Consider the following 13,823-nt stretch of genomic DNA (forward strand, 5'->3'; position numbering starts at 1 on the left):
GAAATCACAGCTTCCCTATCTTCATCAACATTTAACAATTCCTCAAAATATTCCCTCCATCTTCCCAATACCTCTAACTCTCCATTTAATAACTCTCCTCTCCTGTTTTTAACTGACAAATCCATTTGTTCTCTAGGCTTCCTTAACTTGTTAATCTCACTCCAAAACTTTTTCTTATTTTCAACAAAATTTGTTGATAACATCTCAGCCACTCTCAAATTTGCTCTCTTTTTACATTGCTTCACCACTCTCTTAACCTCTCTCTTTTTCTCCATATACTCTTCCCTCCTTGCATCACTTCTACTTTGTAAAAACTTCTCATATGCTAACTTTTTCTCCCTTACTACTCTCTTTACATCATCATTCCACCAGTCGCTCCTCTTCCCTCCCCCAACCACTTTCCTGTAACCACAAGTTTCTGCTGAACACTCTAACACTACATTTTTAAACCTACCCCATACCTCTTCAACCCCATTGCCTATGCTCTCATTAGCCCATCTATCCTCCAATAGCTGTTTATATCTTACCCTAACTGCCTCCTCTTTTAGTTTATAAACCTTCACCTCTCTCTTCCCTGATGCTTCTATTCTCCTTGTATCCCATCTACCTTTTACTCTTAGTGTAGCTACAACTAGAAAGTGATCTGATATATCTGTGGCCCCTCTATAAACATGTACATCTTGAAGTCTACTCAACCGTCTTTTATCTACCAATACATAATCCAACAAACTACTGTCATTTCACCCTACATCATATCTTGTATACTTATTTATCCTCTTTTTCTTAAAATATGTATTACCTATAACTAAACCCCTTTCTATACAAAGTTCAATCAAAGGGCTCCCATTATCATTTACACCTGGCACCCCAAACTTACCTGCCACACCCTTATTATTATTATTATTATTATTATTATTATTATTATTATTATTATTAGTAGTAGTAGTAGTAGTAGTAGTAGTAGTATTATTATTATATCCTCCCTTGTGTCCAAAACATTGCTAGGACCTATAAATACTGTGTATATATTTCTAGACACTAGTATGTGATTAAGGTAGGTGAAAATGTTCACCTATCACTGTGATTGTGACTATTTGAGTACTATTTCAGTACCTAATATTAGTGTCAGAACAAAGATTGGCTATGAAATCACAAGGGCTACTACAAATTGTAAGTATCAGAACATAAAAATTACATAAATTAAAAAAATGAGAAAAAAGGTACATTGGTAACACTTCTGCAGGCGGCAGTGCTTCATGTTGCCGTCAGGTGAGCGACAAGTGCCGACTTTGCACCATGACTTGCTCCACGTAAAATTGTCACACTATGGTATAAGAGGGCACTCCCTCAACTACCTCAAGTCATACCTCAGCAACAGAAGCCAATATGTGTACGCAAATGGGGCAAACTCTTCTGCGCAACCAATTACAGTTGGTGTCCCACAGGGAAGTGTCCTTGGCCCTCTTCTCTTTCTCCTATACATAAATGACCTTCCAAATGCTTCGCAATTACTCAAGCCCACACTATTTGCAGATGACACTACATACGTCTTCTCTCACCCGAGCCCAGTCACGCTAGCCAATACTGTAAATACCGAATTACAGAAAATATCTACCTGGATGAGGACTAACAAACTTACACTAAACATTGACAAAACCTACTTCATTCAGTTTGGTAACAGAGCTACAGATGTCCCTCTTAACATAATGATAAACGGATCACCTATCACAAAACTAACAGAGGGAAAATTCTTAGGAATCCACCTTGATAATAGACTCAAATTTCATACACATATACATCAAATTTCTAAGAAAATTTCCAAGACTGTAGGCATACTATCGAAGATACAGTACTATGTTCCACAGTCAGCCCTCCTGGCCCTATATCACTCTCTTATTTACCCCTATCTCACCTATGGAATTTGTGCATGTGGCTCAACAACAATTAACCATCTCAGACCACTAATTACCCAACAAAAGGCTGCAGTTAGAATGATAACAAATTCTCACTACAGGCAGCACACTCCACCAATATTCAATACACTAAACCTACTCACCATACAAAACATCCATACTTATTACTGCACCTATTACATACATAGAACACTTAACTCTGATATTAACCCTCCCCTCAAACATCTCCTTGCCAACCTCAACAGAACACATGACCATAACACAAGGCACAGATCACTCTTTGATGTTCCTCGTGTCCATCTCACACTATGCAAAAACTCAATGCACATAAAAGGCCCTAAAATCTGGAATTCATTACCTGTAAATATAAAAGAAACACTACCTGTTTATAAATTCAAGTCTCTTCTCAAAGATCACTTACTCACCCAAAACCAAATAAATACTGAATAACTGAACCTTATAAATTGTATATCTTAAATGTTTCTCACAATTATATCACATAAATGTTAAACCTAAAACCCAATCTAACTTTATTATTTTTAAATACACTACCTAACAGAATCACTACCTAACTGAATGCAACCATATGACCTGTCTTTGTAATACTCACTTGTGCTTTATAGTAATCTGTTTACATTAATGTTTTATCACTGATTTCATCATTGCTTAGTTAATCTTAAGTTAATTTTAAGCCAGCCCGTAATGCTATGCATAGTATAAGTGGCTTTGGCATGCTGCTCTTATCTGTATTTTTTTGTTGTACCTCTGTATGTGTGCTCAAATTGGAAATAAATAAATAAAAAATAAATGATATCTCCGTAAGTACTGACTAAAATTTTACTTCATATAAAAAAAATGTCCTCTTTATTTTTTTTTTTTTAATATTCGGAGCACTGGCGAGAGAACATAGATCTACGTTTGGACAGTTAAGGGGTTAAAAGGGGAGTATTAATATGACATGGCATCAGTGGATCCCTGGTGTTAGCCACACTGTTTGCTCTGGCTGGTGCTTAATTGAACTGGTGCTCCCACAAGGTTCTAAGTGGTCCCAGAATTTTTTAATACTACACACACTGAGTGTTAAGACCCATTCTATACTGATCAGGCATCTCAGGCCAATTGTGCCAAATTTGAAGGCAGGAAAAACAAAACATTGATGAACATTTGGAGCACTAGCAATAACAACGTAGATCTATGTTTGGACAGTTTAAGGGTTAATGATAGTTTTAGTCCAGCATGTAATGTGGCATATTTTGTGTTTCCATAGATGTATTCAAGACAGCGAGGAACCATCTGGGGATCTTCTGGGCTTTATTGCTCACCTACAGCATGTCAGCTCTTTTCCACGGCCTAAATTTTCAGTTGGCAGCTGTTCTTCTCTCACTGGGATTCTACACTTTTGTAGAATATTCACTAAGAGCCAAGTTAGCAAGTGTGTTTGATGCTTGCATATTAGCCAGACCATGTTCAGACACCTGCTCACATAAACAGAAAGGTACAGTATATGCAACACTAATACACTATAAGTGTTATGTTAATCTTCTTAAAAGAAATATAGTAATATACTCATCCAATTACATCCCTTCAAGGGAAGTGCCTTGATGCCAGTGAAGGGCTCTTGATCCAAGAAATTTGAGGTACCCTCCTCTTCTATGGATCAAACTCAAGTACTTTCCATTCCCCAGGCACCTTGTAGTCCCTACAGGTTTAACACTTATGAATATGATGATGATAATCATCATCAAATTGCACTCATGGTAATGCTTATATGTAGTCTTAAATTGATTCATTTTTTCACTCACATGTATTTACAATGTACTGACTTCATTTTTCAATAATTCATATCTTTAACAAGGGCAGTTTTATGTAAGTGTTCAAAATATTGATAAGATGTACAGGCTCATACTGTTATTAACATTATCCTGGTGTACTCCACATCATGAAGATCAGAATTAAGTAGAGATTGGATTCTCAAGTAAATGTCATCCTTGATTCCTTGTACAGTGGAACCTCTACTTACGAGTTTAGTCCATTATGTGACCTTGCTCGCATTTGGATTATCTCGTTTGCAGAGTCGGGTTTCCTCATTTAAATTAACTGAAATGCAGTTAATCCATTCCCGGCTCTCAGGAGGCACGACAAGATACTTCAGTACAGTGGACCCTCGACCAACGATATTAATCCATTCCAGAGAGCTTGTCCTTAGCCGAATTTATCGTTAGCCGAATTAATTTTCCCCATAAGAAATAATGGAAATCCAATTAATTCGTTCTAGACACCCAAAAGTATGAAAAAAATTTTTTTTTTTACTTGAAATATACATTTTCCTACACAGAAAAACAAGGATACATGCCCAATAAATACTGTACTAAATGAAGAATAAGTGACACTTACCTTTATTGAAGATGTAGCGATGAGTGATGAGATGGGAGGGGGGGAGATGGAGGTGTATTATTGTTTGGAAGGGGAATCCCCTTCCATAAGGACTTTAGGTACCAAGTCCTTTTCTGGGGTTACTTCCCTTCTTTTTTTAATGCCACTGCGAGCAACTTGAGAGTCACTGGACCTCTGTCGTACGAAAAATCTGTCCATAGAGCTCTGTACCTTGCGTTCCTTTAAGATTTTCCTAAAATGGCCACAACATTGTCATTGTAAAAGTCACCAGCAAGGCTTGCAATAGCTGTGCCAGGGTGATTTTCATCCATAAAGGTTTGCACCTTTGTCCACATAGTACAAATTTCCTTAATCGTTGAAGAAGGCAACTTCCTCCATTTCTCTCCCCTCCTCTGAAGCAGTTTCCTCAGTTGTGGCCTCTTGCTGTTGCAGATGCTCTTGCAGTTTATTAGTGGTTAGTTCTTCATCGTTGTCCTCCACCAACTCTTCCACATCCTCCCCACTAACCTCCAACTCTAAGGACTTCCCCAATGCTACAATAGATTCCACAACTGGCATAGGCTCCTCAGGGTTAGCCTCAAACCCTTCAAAATCCCTCTCTTGTACACATTGTAGATACAATTTTCTCCAAGCAGAGTTCAAGGTCCTGTTAGTCACTCCCTCCCAAGCCTTACCTATAAGGTTTATGCAATTGAGGATACTATAGTGATCTTTCCAAAAGTCTCTTAGGGTCAGTTGAGTGTCTGAGGTCACTTCAAAGCACTTTTGAAACACTGCTTTGGTGTACAGTTTTTTAAATTTGAAATGACCTGCTGGTCCATGGGCTGAAGGAGAGAAGTGGTATTAGGAGGCAAGAACTTGACTTTGATAAAACTTAAGTCCCCCGCAATTCGCTCTGGCAACTCCAAAGGATGAGCAGGAGTATTGTCTAATACCAAGAGGCACTGGAGGTTGAATTTATTTACCAGGAGGTAATTTTTCACAGTGGGGCCAAACACATGATAAAACCAATCATAGAAAATGTCCCTAGTGACTCATGCCTTACTCTTTGCCCTCCACATCACACACAAATTAGCCTTGACGACATTGTTTTTCTTGAATACTCTGGGAGTTTCAGAGTGATACACAAGTAGAGGCTTCACTTTGAAATCCCCACTAGCATTACTACAAAACATTAGAGTTACCCTGTTTTTCATAGGCTTGTGTCCTGGCAGTGCTTTTTCCTCCTGTGTAATGTAGGTCCTGTTTGGCATTTTCTTTCAAAACAGGCCTGTTTCATCACAATTAAACACTTGTTGGGGTTCTAATTTTGCAGTGTCTATGTACTCCTTGAATTCCTGCACATATTTTTCAGAACTGGCAGCCTCTCCATGCCTTATCACACTGTGTATTTCACTACGATTCTTACATCTCTCAAACCAACCTTTGCTGGCCTTAAATTCAATAACATCACCACTAATTGCAGGCATTTTTTAATTAAATCGTCATGCAACTACTTTGCCTTTTCACATATTATTGATTGAGAAATACTATCTCCTGATATTTGTTTTTCGTTTATCCACAACAACAACAGTCTCTCAACATCTTCGAGTATTTGCGATCTCTGTTTCGGAAACGTACTTGCACCTTTCGCAACTACAACTTCCTTGATTGCCTTTCTGTTGGCCAAGATAGTAGCGATGGTTGATTGGGGTTTGTTATACAACCTGGCCAGCTCGGATGCATGCACTCCACTTTCATACTTTGTAATTATCTCCTTCTTCAATTCGATTGTAATTCTCACCCTTTTTACCACAGGGTTGGCACTAGAAGCTTTCTTTGGGCCCATGGTGGCTTATTTAGCAGTTACAAGCACTAAAAACACTGGAATAATACAAAATGTACTGAATGTATGCGTGGAAGAGACCGCACTGGCTTGTAAACAAGGGCACACTAACTGAAGGCAGGGCAGCTGAGGCATGCTCGGGCCAGATGGACGCGTTTGGGATGAATGTTGTTAGTCAAGTTTTTCATCATTGGTCGGGCCAAAATTTTTACGCTCAAACGTATCATCAGGCGATTTTATTCTTAGACAATGCCATCGTTGGTTGAGGGTCCACTGTATTTCGCTAATATCATCTGTACGGCTTATTTATCTATCACAATTCATCTAATGTGACATAATAAACAATATAAATAACATAGAAACCTGATATATACTCTAGAATGAATAAAATGTCATTATGTGACAGGTCGAGGCGACCACAACCGCTCCCGCATTGTTGTGGTAATCACTGCCATCTAGTGATGGCCTTTTGAAGCCGTCTGTTATTATAATTATTATTATATAGTGCATTATTATTATTTTTTTTTTCAACAAGTCAGCCGTCTCCCACTGAGGCAGGGTGACCCAAAAAGAAAATACTTTCATTATCATTCAACACTTTCACCTCACTCACACATAATCACTGTTTTTGCAGAGGTGCTCAGAACACAACAGTTTAGAAGCATATACGTATAAAGATACACAACATATCCCTCCAAACTGCTAATATCCCAAAACCCCTCCTTTAGAGTGCAGGCATTGTACTTCCCATTTCCAGGACTCAAGTCCTGCTATATAAAAATAACTGGTTTCCCTGAATCCCTTCACTAAATATTACCCTGCTCACACTCCAACAGATCGTCAAATCCCAAATACCATTCGTCTCCATTCACTCCTATCGAACACGCTCATGCACGCCTGCTGGAAGTCCAAGCCCCTCGCCCACAAAACCTCCCTTACCCATTCCTTCCAACCTTTTCGAGGACGACCCCTACCCCACCTTCCTTCTCCTACAGATTTAAATGCTCTCCATGTCATTCTACTTTGATCTATTCTCTCTAAATGACCAAACCACCTCAACAACCCCTCTTCAGCCCTTTGACTAATACTTTTATTAACTCCACACCTTCTCCTAATTTCCACACTCCGAAATTTCTGCATAATATTTACACCACACATTGCCCTTAGACAGGACATCTCCACTGCCTCCAACCGCCTCCTCGCTGCTGCATTCACAACCCAAGCTTCACACCCATATAAGAGTGTTGGTACTACTATACTTTCATACATTCCCTTCTTTGCCTCCATAGATAACGTTTTTTGACTCCACATATACCTCAACGCACCACTCACCTTTTTTCCTTCATCAATTCTATGATTAACCTCATCCTTCATAAATCCATCCGCCGACACGTCAGCTCCCAAGTATCTGAAAACATTCACTTCTTCCATACTCCTCCTCCCCAATTTGATATCCAATTTTTCTTTATCTAAATCATTTGATACCCTCATCACCTTACTCTTTTCTATGTTCACTTTCAACTTTCTACCTTTACACACACTCCCAAACTCATCCACTAGCCTTTGCAATTTTTCTTTAGAATCTCCCATAAGCACAGTATCATCAGCAAAAAGTAACTGTGTCAATTCCCATTTTGTATTTGATTCCCCATAATTTAATCCCACCCCTCTCCCAAACACCCTAGCATTTACTTCTTTTACAACCCCATCTATAAATATATTAAACAACCATGGTGACATTACACATCCCTGTCTAAGACCTACTTTTACCGGGAAGTAGTCTCCCTCTCTCCTACACACCCTAACCTGAGCCTCACTATCCTCATAAAAACTCTTTACAGCATTTAGTAACTTACCACCTATTCCATATACTTGCAACATCTGCCACATTGCTCTCCTATCCAGTCTATCATATGCCTTTTCTAAATCCATAAATGCAATAAAAACTTCCCTACCTTTATCTGAATACTGTTCACATATATGCTTCAATGTAAACACTTGATGTACACATCCCCTACCCACTCTGAAACCTCCTTGCTCATCCGGAATCCTACATTCTGTCTTACCTCTAATTCTTTCAACAATAACCCTACCATACACTTTTCCTGGTATACTCAATAAACTTATTCCTCTATAATTTTTACAGTCTTTTTTGTCCCCCTTCCCTTTATATAAAGGGACTATACATGCTCTCCACCAGTCCCTAGGTACCTTCCCGAACCACTCCAACACTATATCCCCCCCTGCTTTTAACATTTCTGTCATGATCCCATCAGTTCCAGCTGCTTTACCCCCTTTCATTCTACGTAATGCCTCACGTACCTCCCCCACACTCACATTCTGCTCTTCTTCACTCCTAAAAGATGGTATACCTCCCTGGCCAGTGCATGAAATTACCGCCTCCCTTTCTTCGTCGACATTTAAAAGTTCCTCAAAATATTTTCGCCCTCTACCCAAATCCTCCATCTCCCCATCTACTAACTCCCCTACTCTGTTTTTAACTGACAAACCCATTTGTTCCCTAGGCTTTCTTAACTTGTTTAACTCACTCCAAATTTTTTTCTTATTTTCATTAAAATTTCTTTGACAGTACCTCTCCCACTCTATCATCTGCTCTCCTTTTGCACTCCCTCACCACTCTCTTCACCTTTCTTTTAGTCTCCATATACTCTACTCTTCTTATAACACTTCTGCTTTGTAAATACCTCTCATAAGCTACCTTTTTCTCTTTTATCACACCCTGTACTTCATCATTTCACCAATCACTCCTCTTTCCTCCTGCACCCACCCTCCTATAACCACAAGCTTCTGCCCCACATTCTAATACTGCATTTTTAAAACTATTCCAACCGTCTTGAAACCCCCTACTACTCATACCTGCACCAGCCCACCTTTCTGCCAATAGTTGCTTATATTTCACCTGAACTTTCTCCTCCCTTAGTTTATGCACTTTCACCTCCTCCTTACTTGTTGCCATTTTCCTCTTATCCCATCTACCTCTTACTCTAACTGTAGCTACAACTAGATAATGATCCGATATATCAGTTGCCCCTCTATAAATGTGTACATCCTGGAGCCTACCCATCAGCCTTTTATCCACTAATACATAATCTAACAAACTACTTTCATTACGTGCTACATCATACCTTGTATATTTATTTATCCTCTTTTTCATAAAATATGTATTACTTATTACCAAACCTCTTTCTACACATAGCTCAATTAAAGGCTCCCCATTTTCATTTACCCCTGGCACCCCAAATTTACCTACTACTCCCTCCACAACATTTTTACGCACTTTAGCATTAAAATCCCCAACCACAAGTATTCTCACACATGGTTCAAAACTCCCCACGCATTCACTCAACATTTCCCAAAATCTCCCTCTTCCCTCTATACTTCGCTCTTCCCCAGGTGCATATACGCTTACTATAACCCACTTCTCATATCCAACCTTTATTTTACTCCACATAATCCTGTAGGTAGTAGGTGGGTAGACAGCACCCACCCAGGGAAGTACTACCATCCTGCCAGATGACTGTGAAACAGAAACCTGTAACTGTTTTGCATGATGGTAGGATTGCTGGTGTCTTTTTCTGTCTCATAAACATGCTAGATAACAGGGATATCTTGCTACTCCAACTTACAATTTGGTCACACTTCACAGACATGCACATGCATATATATATACATACATCTAGGTTTTTCTCCTTTTTCTACATAGCTCTTGTTCTTCTTTATTTCTTCTATTGTCCATGGGGAAGTGGAAAAGAATCTTTCCTCCGTAAGCCATGCGTGTCGTATGAGGCGACTAAAATGCCGGGAGCAATGGGCTAGTAACCCCTTCTCCTGTAGACATTTACTAAAAAAGAGAAGAAGAAAAACTTTATAAAACTGGGATGCTTGAATGTGCATGGATGTAGTGCAGATGACAAGAAACAGCTGATTGCTGATGTTATGAATGAAAAGAAGTTGGATGTCCTGGCCCTAAGTGAAACAAAGTTGAAGGGGGTAGGGGAGTTTCGGTGGGGGGAAATAAATGGGATTAAATCTGGAGTATCTGAGAGAGTTAGAGCAAAGGAAGGGGTAGCAGTAATGTTGAATGATCAGTTATGGAAGGAGAAAAGAGAAAATGAATGTGTAAATGCAAGAATTATGTGGATTAAAGTAAAGGTTGGATGCGAGAAGTGGGTCATAATAAGTGTGTATGCACCTGGAGAAGAGAGGAATGCAGAGGAGAGAGAGAGATTTTGGGAGATGTTAAGTGAATGTATAGGAGCCTTTGAACCAAGTGAGAGAGTAATTGTGGTAGAGGACCTGAATGCTAAAGTAGGAGAAACTTTTAGAGAGGGTGTGGTAGGTAAGTTTGGGGTGCCAGGTGTAAATGATAATGGGAGCCCTTTGATTGAACTTTGTATAGAAAGGGGTTTAGTTATAGGTAATACATATTTTAAGAAAAAGAGGATAAATAAGTATACAAGATATGATGTAGGGCGAAATGACAGTAGTTTGTTGGATTATGTATTGGTAGATAAAAGACTGTTGAGTAGACTTCAGGATGTACATGTTTATAGAGGGGCCACAGATATATCAGATCACTTTCTAGTTGTAGCTACACTGAGAGTAAAAGGTAGATGGGATACAAGGAGAATAGAAGCATCAGGGAAGAGAGAGGTGAAGGTTTATAAACTAAAAGAGGAGGCAGTTAGGGAAAGATATAAACAGCTATTGGAGGATAGATGGGCTAATGAGAGCATAGGCAATGGGGTCGAAGAGGTATGGGGTAGGTTTAAAAATGTAGTGTTAGAGTGTTCAGCAGAAGTTTGTGGTTACAGGAAAGTGGGTGCGGGAGGGAAGAGGAGCGATTGGTGGAATGATGATGTAAAGAGAGTAGTAAGGGAGAAAAAGTTAGCATATGAGAAGTTTTTACAAAGTAGAAGTGATGCAAGGAGGGAAGAGTATATGGAGAAAAAGAGAGATGTTAAGAGAGTGGTGAAGCAATGTAAAAAGAGAGCAAATGAGAGAGTGGGTGAGATGTTATCAACAAATTTTGTTGAAAATAAGAAAAAGTTTTGGAGTGAGATTAACAAGTTAAGGAAGCCTAGAGAACAAATGGATTTGTCAGTTAAAAATAGGAGAGGAGAGTTATTAAATGGAGAGTTAGAGGTATTGGGAAGATGGAGGGAATATTTTGAGGAATTGTTAAATGTTGATGAAGATAGGGAAGCTGTGATTTCGTGTATAGGGCAAGGAGGAATAACATCTTGTAGGAGTGAGGAAGAGCCAGTTGTGAGTGTGGGGGAAGTTCGTGAGGCAGTAGGTAAAATGAAAGGGGGTAAGGCAGCCGGGATTGATGGGATAAAGATAGAAATGTTAAAAGCAGGTGGGGATATAGTTTTGGAGTGGTTGGTGCAATTATTTAATAAATGTATGGAAGAGGGTAAGGTACCTAGGGATTGGCAGAGAGCATGCATAGTTCCTTTGTATAAAGGCAAAGGGGACAAAAGAGAGTGCAAAAATTATAGGGAGATAAGTCTGTTGAGTATACCTGGTAAAGTGTATGGTAGAGTTATTATTGAAAGAATTAAAAGTAAGACTGAGAATAGGATAGCAGATGAACAAGGAGGCTTTAGGAAAGGTAGGGGGTGTGTGGACCAGGTGTTTACAGTGAAACATATAAGTGAACAGTATTTAGATAAGGCTAAAGAGGTCTTTGTGGCATTTATGGATTTGGAAAAGGCGTATGACAGGGTGGATAGGGGGGCAATGTGGCAGATGTTGCAGATGTATGGTGTAGGAGGTAGGTTACTGAAAGCAGTGAAGAGTTTTTACGAGGATAGTGAGGCTCAAGTTAGAGTATGTAGGAAAGAAGGAAATTATTTCCCAGTAAAAGTAGGCCTTAGACAAGGATGTGTGATGTCACCGTGGTTGTTTAATATATTTATAGATGGGGTTGTAAGAGAAGTAAATGTGAGGGTTTTGACAAGAGGCGTGGAGTTAAAAGATAAAGAATCACACATAAAGTGGGAGTTGTCACAGTTGCTTTTTGCTGATGACACTGTGCTCTTGGGAGATTCTGAAGAGAAGTTGCAGAGATTGGTGGATGAATTTGGTAGGGTGTGCAAAAGAAGAAAATTAAAAGTGAATACAGGAAAGAGTAAGGTTATGAGGATAACAAAAATATTAGGTGATGAAAGATTGGATATCAGATTGGAGGGAGAGAGTATGGAGGAGGTGAATGTATTCAGATATTTGGGAGTGGACGTGTCAGCGGATGGGTCTATGAAGGATGAGATGAATCATAGAATTGATGAGGGGAAAAGGGTGAGTGGTGCACTTAGGAGTCTGTGGAGACAAAGAACTTTGTCCTTGGAGGCAAAGAGGGGAATGTATGAGAGTATAGTTTTACCAACACTCTTATATGGGTGTGAAGCATGGGTGATGAATGTTGCAGCGAGGAGAAGGCTGGAGGCAGTGGAGATGTCATGTCTTAGGGCAATGTGTTGTGTGAATATAATGCAGAGAATTCGTAGTTTGGAAGTTAGGAGGAGGTGCGGGATTACCAAAACTGTTGTCCAGAGGGCTGAGGAAGGGTTGTTGAGGTGGTTCGGACATGTAGAGAGAATGGAGCGAAACAGAATGACTTCAAGAGTGTATCAGTCTGTAGTGGAAGGAAGGTGGGGTAGGGGTCGGCCTAGGAAAGGTTGGAGGGAGGGGGTAAAGGAGGTTTTGTGTGCGAGGGGCTTTGACTTCCAGCAGGCGTGGGTGAGCGTGTTTGATAGGAGTGAATGGAGACGAATGGTTTTTAATACTTGATGTGCTGTTGGAATGTGAGCAAAGTAACATTTATGAAGGGGTTCAGGGAAACCGGCAGGCCGGACTTGAGTCCTGGAGATGGGAAGTACAGTGCCTGCACTCTGAAGGAGGGGTGTTAATGTTGCAGTTTAAAAACTGTAGTGTAAAGCACCCTTCTGGCAAGACAGTGATGGAGTGAATGATGGTGAAAGTTTTTCTTTTTCGGGCCACCCTGCCTTGGTGGGAATCGGCCAGTGTGATAATAAAAAAAAATATAATAAAAATAATCCTTGAATTAATACATTTATAGTCCCTCTTTTCCTGCCATAGCTTATCCTTCAACATTATTGCCACTACTTCTTTAGCTCTAGCTCTATTAGAAACCCCTGACCTAATCCCATTTATTCCTCTCCACTGAAACTCACCCTCCCCCTTCAGTTTTGTTTCACTTAAAGCCAGGACATCCAGCTTCTTCTCATTCATAACATCCACAATCATTTCTTTCTTATCATTCGCATAACATCCACGCACATTCAGACTTCCCACTTTGACAATTTTCTTCTTATTATTCTCTTTAGTAATTATTACAGGAAAAGGGGTTACTAGCCCAATGTTCCCGGCATTTTAGTTGACTTTACAACACGCATGGCTTACAGAGGAAAGATTCTTATTCCACTTCCCCATGGATATAAAAGGAAAAGTAATAAGAACAACAACTAAGATAAAATCAAAGAAAACTCCAATGAGTGTGTATAAATAAACCTGAACATGTATGTTTAGTGTGACCTAAGTGTAAGTAGAAGTATTAATACAGTGGACCCCCGGTTAACGATATTTTTTCATTCCAGAAGTATGTTCGGGTGCCAATACTGACCGAATTTGTTCCCATAAGGAAT

General features: G+C 39.6%; 1 protein-coding gene across 4 annotated transcripts in view; it reads left to right on the forward strand.

Annotated features, from left to right (window-relative positions):
• Window positions 1-13,823, forward strand: part of por (Protein-serine O-palmitoleoyltransferase por) — a 68,845-nt gene that overhangs the window by 43,786 nt on the left and 11,236 nt on the right. For all 4 annotated transcript variants that reach the window (XM_070092497.1, XM_070092499.1, XM_070092500.1 and 1 more), the window contains one exon: window positions 3,181-3,408. In XM_070092497.1, the coding sequence (XP_069948598.1) occupies window positions 3,181-3,408 (228 nt within the window). The remainder of the gene's footprint in view (window positions 1-3,180; window positions 3,409-13,823) is intronic.

Source organism: Cherax quadricarinatus, chromosome 39 (genome assembly GCF_038502225.1).
Source record: "Cherax quadricarinatus isolate ZL_2023a chromosome 39, ASM3850222v1, whole genome shotgun sequence".
Lineage (NCBI taxonomy): Eukaryota > Metazoa > Arthropoda > Malacostraca > Decapoda > Parastacidae > Cherax > Cherax quadricarinatus.